The following is a 5,946-nucleotide window of genomic DNA, read 5'->3' as shown; positions in this document are numbered from 1 at the left end:
TTAAGCCTTTTTTCTCATTCCATTTCATTCCTGTAATTTTACACACACTTAATCCCAATCTTTCCTCTCTCTCTAGAAACACACACTAATACACCAAGAACACACACACACAAATCTACCATTGAATCTGTGAATTTGGAGATGAAATAGTGTTATCTACACTTTACTAAAGTCTATGGGTAGGCCATAATCCATCATGTAATATGCAGCAGCAAGAGGTCCCATGCACATAGAGTGTCTTTTAATTACTTGAGAATACATGCTAAAATATGTCAACATAAAGTTGGTGAGTTCCATAAGTTTTTATATGGAAAATATAGATTCTCAAAATATCAGAGTTCAGAGTGACCATTGCCTTACCACAGTGTCAGGTGGTTATGATACAATATAAAGCAAGGAGTATCATATGCTTTTGTATATAAAAGTATAGAGTATGAACCACAAGACTTCCAAGTGCGACCATTGTCTTTCCACAATGTCGTATAGCCATTTGATCAAACACAATGGATCAAATATAATGTAAGAGTAGATCCTGTATACATCAAGTTCTAAGCTCATGAACCGAAACTAGACAAGTGTGTGTTTGTTTTCCTCTAAGTTGGTACCTTGTTCAGGGTACCCTAAGTTTTCCAGATATATATGCATCCGTTTATCCAGTTGGCATGACCAACCCGGATGGGGGTGCCTACCCCAATAGTACTATTCAATATACCCACGTTTATGTTTCCATAATTAATCGTTCATGATAGAGAGGACTATGGGTGAACAGAGCAACTTAGAATCAACCATGTATACATTTCTAGTATTCTTGTGTTCATCATAAAAGTAAAGAGTTTGTATTTTACCCTAATGGTAAAACAAAGTGTAGTTACAAAATATATAATATAATATATAACTTTGTAAATATACATATAAGTATATTACATATAATATGACTTTGCAAATATACATATAAGTATAACAAGTAGTTTTTATGCATGTATCTCAGTCCCCAAATAAGTGTATAAATAATTAAAAAGGGGAATTTGGAAACTCACCTTATTACACGTAGAATAAACATAAGAAATGGGTTATACATAGTGTCAACGTCGCGTTCGCCAGGAGACCTTTGATGATCAAGAATCAAAGAAAAAAAAAAGAGATGATCCGGCTGCGTTATTGGGTCACATCTTTCAAAGCCTTTAAGGGCTGTTCGCACGACCATCTATGCTCGAATCTCCATAGTTTAATTCTTTACATGTTATTCATGTTATTATGATTATTTGCTGTTATCAAGAGGTGTTATCAAGAGGTGTCTTTACATAGTAAAATTTGACTAAAATCTTTCGTGGCCGACTCATGGGTGTTACAGTCTCCCCTACTTAAAGGAATTTTGTCCCGAAATTCAAACTACGCATTATGTTTCAAGTTCTAGCCACACACCAAATTTCGAAGCGTCAAGCTACACGCTAAGTTTCAAGTCTCAAGTCTACTCAACAAGCTACAAGTATCAAGTCACACATTAAGTTTCAAGCATCGAATCACACAATAAGCATCAAATCACTTATTAAGTTTCAAGCATCAAGTTACGCATTAAGCATAAATCGCATATTAAGTTTCAAGCATCAAGTTTTACTCTAAGTTTCAAGTTTACTTACTAAGCTTCATGTATCAAGTTAGGCGAACAAGTGTGGATACTAAGCTTCATTTGATCTTCTCGTTCCCAAGTAAACTCTGGGCCTCTACGGGAGTTCCAACGAACTTTCACAATAGTATACTTATGTCTTTTGAGCTTTTTGACCTCTCATTCCATAATCTCAACATGTTCTTCCTTGAAGCTTAAGTTACTATCTACACATATTTCGTTTAAAGGAACGTTTGTCGTCTCATCAGCTAAACACTTCTTAAGGTTCGATACATGGAATACATCGTGAACATTACTAAGTTCAAGGGGAAGTTTCAAATGGTAGGCAACAACACCAATTCTCTCGGTAATCTCGAATGGTCCAATATATCTTGGAGCTAGTTTCCCCCTCTTAATGAATCTTACTACACCTTTCCAGACACTTTAAGCATTACTCGATCACCAACCTGAAACTCTAGGGGTTTCCTTCGGTTGTCAGCATACTTCTTTTGTCTATCTCTAGCCTTCATGAGGTTCTCCTTGATTTGTGCAATCCTTTCTGTAGTTTCCACAATGATTTCTGGCACTATCAGTTGCATGTCTCCTACTTCGTGCCATGCAAGTGGAGATCGAAAATTTCTTCCATACAAAGCCTCAAAAGGCGGACACCCAATAGTCGAATGGTAACTATTGTTATACGAGAACTCTACTAGTGGGAGGTGAGTATCCCAACTTCCCTCAAAGTCGATAACACATGGTCTCAACATGTCCTCTAAAGTCTGCATCGTCCTTTCACTTTGTCCGTCTGTCTACGGATGATAGGCCGTGCTCATATCTATGCGCGTTCCCATAGCTTTTTGCATTGACTTCCAAAACCCTGACGTAAATCAGCTATCTCTGTCACATATGATCGATACTGGAACGCCGTGCTTGGCTACAATCTCTTTCAAGTACAATCGTGCATACTTTTCCATCTTATAATCTTCTCGAATGGGTATAAAATGAGCTGACTTAGTCAGTCGATCTACTACAACCCATATTGCATCCTTACCACTACTGATTCTAGGTAACTTGGTGACGAAGTCCATGGTAATACTTTCCCACTTCCACCTGGTTGTCTTAGCAATCCACCTGGTTTCTTGTGTTCTGCTTTAACCTTCAGACACGTTAAACACTTGCTCACATAAACCGCCACATCTTTTTTCATTCCTGGCCACCAAAATAGATCTTGCAAGTCTTGATACATCTTATCTATCCCTGGGTGAATAGAAGATCTCGTTTGATGCGCTTCATCCATTATTAGCTTTCTTAATCCACCATACACAGGTATCCACAATCGGTCGCAAAAATACCGTCCTCCATCTTCTCTTTGATCGAATTGTTCAGCCATACCTCCCAACTCTTCTCTATCAATATTTTCCTTCTTGTTTGCTTCTACTTATGCCCCAATCACTCTATCCTTTAGACCGTTGTGTATGGTAATGCTCATAACTCTAATCCGTCTTGGTCTGGCTCTTTCCTTTCTACTCAAGGCATCAGCTACCACGTTTGCCTTCCCTGGATGATAAGATCTTTCTGATTAAAAATGTGTTGAAGGCTCTTATGATCTGTGTATATCACACTCTTCGTCCCATATAGGTAATGTCTCCAACACTTTAGTGCAAAAACAATAGCTCTTAACTCCAAATCGTGAGTTGTGTAATTCTTCTCATGGATCTTCAGCTGTCAAGAAGCCTATGCTATTACCTTTCCTCACTGCATTAATACACATCCTAATCCTTGTCCTGACGCGTCACAATAAACAATAAAGTCATCAGATCCGTCAGGAAGACTTAAGATCAGCGCATTACATAACTTCTCTTTCAGTAGTCTAAAAGCTTCTTCTTGATTCTCGCCCCAATCAAAACTTCTATCCTTGTGTGTCAACAACGTTAGGGGTTGTGTGATCTTTGAGAAGTTTTCGATGAATCGTCGGTAGTAGCCAGCTAATCCAAGGAACTGTCTGATCTCTATTGGTGTCTCCGGCGTTCTCCAATGCTCCACTACTTCTATCTTACTAGGATCAACCTTTATTCCATCCTTATTAACTACATGACCCAAAAACTTCACCTCTTCTAACCAAAAATCACATTTTGAAAACTTTCCGTACAACTTTTCAGTTCTCAGAAGCTCTAACGCTTGACTCAAATGTACTTCGTGCTCTTTCTTGGTCTTTGAGTAGACGAGGATGTCATCGATGAATACAATAATAAACTGATCTAAATAAGTCTTACATACACGGTTCATGAGATCCATGAAAACAGCAGGCGCGTTCGTCAATCCGAAGGGCATCACTAAAAACTCGAAGGGCCCATATCTCGTTCTAAAAGCTGTCTTTGGAATGTCCTCTTCACGTACTCTCAGCATGGTAACCCGAACGAAGATCAATCTTCGAGAAGTACTTAGCGCCTTGCAACTGATCGAATAACTCGTCAATGCGCGGCAATGGATATCGATTCTTGATCGTTAGTTTGTTCAACTCGCGATAATCAATGCACATGCGAAAGGACCCGTCCTTTTTAACAAATAATATAGGTGCGCCCCAAGGCGAAGAACTCGGTCGGATGAATCCTTTATCGTGTAATTCTTGCAATTGTGTCGCTAGTTCTTGCATTTTGGAAGGAGCCAAACGGTACGGTTACTTAGCTACTGGCATAGCGTTAGGTACAAGATCAATGCGAAACTCGACTTGTCTAGGTGGGGGTAATCCCACCACATCATCAGGAAAAATATCGGAGAAATCACGCATGATAGGAATATCAGCTAGCTTGACTACTTTTTCGGTAGCACTCATAAGATGTCGGTCGATGGTTTTGGTTCGCTCACCATGAATCTCTAGTACATGCCCATCATTCATAGGTATTCTAAGAGTTTTTGCGCGACAAACAATAGATGCATCAACACGGGACAACCAATCCATCCCAACGATAACGTCAAAGCTACCCATTCTAAACGGAATCAAGTCAATGTAAAACGAATAGCCCTCAAGAGTAAGAATACATTTAGGCACTACACGGTCTAGTCTAGCCAGTTGACCACTAGCTACCTCTATCTCATAATAAGTATGCAAGTAACATGTTGGCACATTTAAGTTACACAAAAAGTTAGTGGACACGAAACTATAGTCGGCTCCAAAATCGAATACCAAAGTAGCATCATGATCGTTTAGATGAAATGTACCAGTAACAACGTTAGGATCATTAGCAGCTTCCACATCATTTAAGGCAAAGACCCGACCTCTGGCTTGTTGTCCTTGGTTTGCTCTTGGTGGAGGTAGACCGGCAATCTGAAGTTGGTTAGGGTTCGCTGCTGCTGGGGCTGGCTGACGGTTAAGTCGAGGACATAGGTTACGGTAGTGATCATTGCTCCCACACTCATAACAAGCCCCTCAGTTGCCTTGAAGGTTTCTGGCATTAGGTGGGATGACATTCAATGGTACAACATTCAGTGGTGCTGCTTGAACTCGTGGTGCTCTACAATCTCTTGCAAGATGGCCAAACTTTTGACAGTTGAAACAAGTTTTACATGGTGAAGTTGCCAGATGGTGCAGATTACACTTGCCACATAAAGGGTGCTGGCCAACATAACCCTTCTGGCCCATCTCAGTTGCTGCATACACTCTTCCCACTCTTGCTCTTTTGTCTCCCCTGAATTCCTTCCTCTTACTTATCTCCACCAACTCCATTCTCTTGCTTCCTCCCCTACTTAAAATACCACTTCTTACTAGTTCTTCAGTCAGACTTCCTGCCTTGCTCACAACATCTCGAATAGTGGTCGGACCAGCAGTCACCACTTGCACACGAACATGTGGTTCTAACCCAGCAATATACTTCTCAATCCATTTTGGCTTAGGATCCACCAGGTGGGGAATCAATCTAGATAACTCATAGAATCTACTAGTGTAGCCAGCATGGTCTGCTCCAACCATCATAAGCTGAAGGAACTCAGTTTGCAATTTCTACAACTCGTGGACAGGGCAAAACTCTGCTTGCATCAGATCCTTGAACTCCTTCCAAGGCATAGCCAAGGCTGCATCTCTTCCTTCTCTGACACGGATCTCATTGTTCCACCATGACAAAGCATTAGACACAAAACATCCAGCAACATAAGTAACTCTCTGATCATAAGTGCAGTGACTCAAAGCAATTACAGCCTCTCCATCTTCTCCATCCACTGGAGATAAGTAGTTGCTCCACCCTTCCCATGAAAATCAATAGCCTTGCAGTTGAGGAAATCTTTGTAGGTACAATCTTGGAGATATCTCGTATTGCCATTCTCCCTAACAATCGCTTCGTGCTCAGCAA

General features: G+C 40.3%; 1 protein-coding gene across 1 annotated transcript; it reads right to left on the bottom strand.

Moving 5' to 3' along the window:
- Positions 1-4,280: 4,280 nt before the first annotated feature.
- Positions 4,281-5,570, bottom strand: LOC122585026. The gene is made up of 2 exons (XM_043757128.1): positions 5,082-5,570; positions 4,281-4,964 (listed from the first exon to the last, which is right to left on the bottom strand). The coding sequence occupies exons 1-2, from the start codon at positions 5,568-5,570 to the stop codon at positions 4,281-4,283; spliced, it is 1,173 nt and encodes a 390-aa protein (XP_043613063.1).
- Positions 5,571-5,946: the final 376 nt, after the last annotated feature.

This window comes from Erigeron canadensis, chromosome 1 (assembly GCF_010389155.1).
Source record: "Erigeron canadensis isolate Cc75 chromosome 1, C_canadensis_v1, whole genome shotgun sequence".
NCBI classification, from domain to species: domain Eukaryota; kingdom Viridiplantae; phylum Streptophyta; class Magnoliopsida; order Asterales; family Asteraceae; genus Erigeron; species Erigeron canadensis.
The sequence above is the reverse complement of the archived record's forward strand: the minus strand, read 5'-3'. Positions and strand labels throughout refer to the sequence as shown.

Coding starts and splice junctions, on each gene's coding strand:
- LOC122585026 (XM_043757128.1), bottom strand. CDS start 5,570: ATGGTTGGAGCAGACCATGCTGGCTACACTAGTAGATTCTATGAGTTA. Junction 4,965..5,081: donor AAGCAGCACCACTGAATGTT/GTACCATTGAAT, acceptor CTTAACCGTCAG/CCAGCCCCAGCAGCAGCGAA.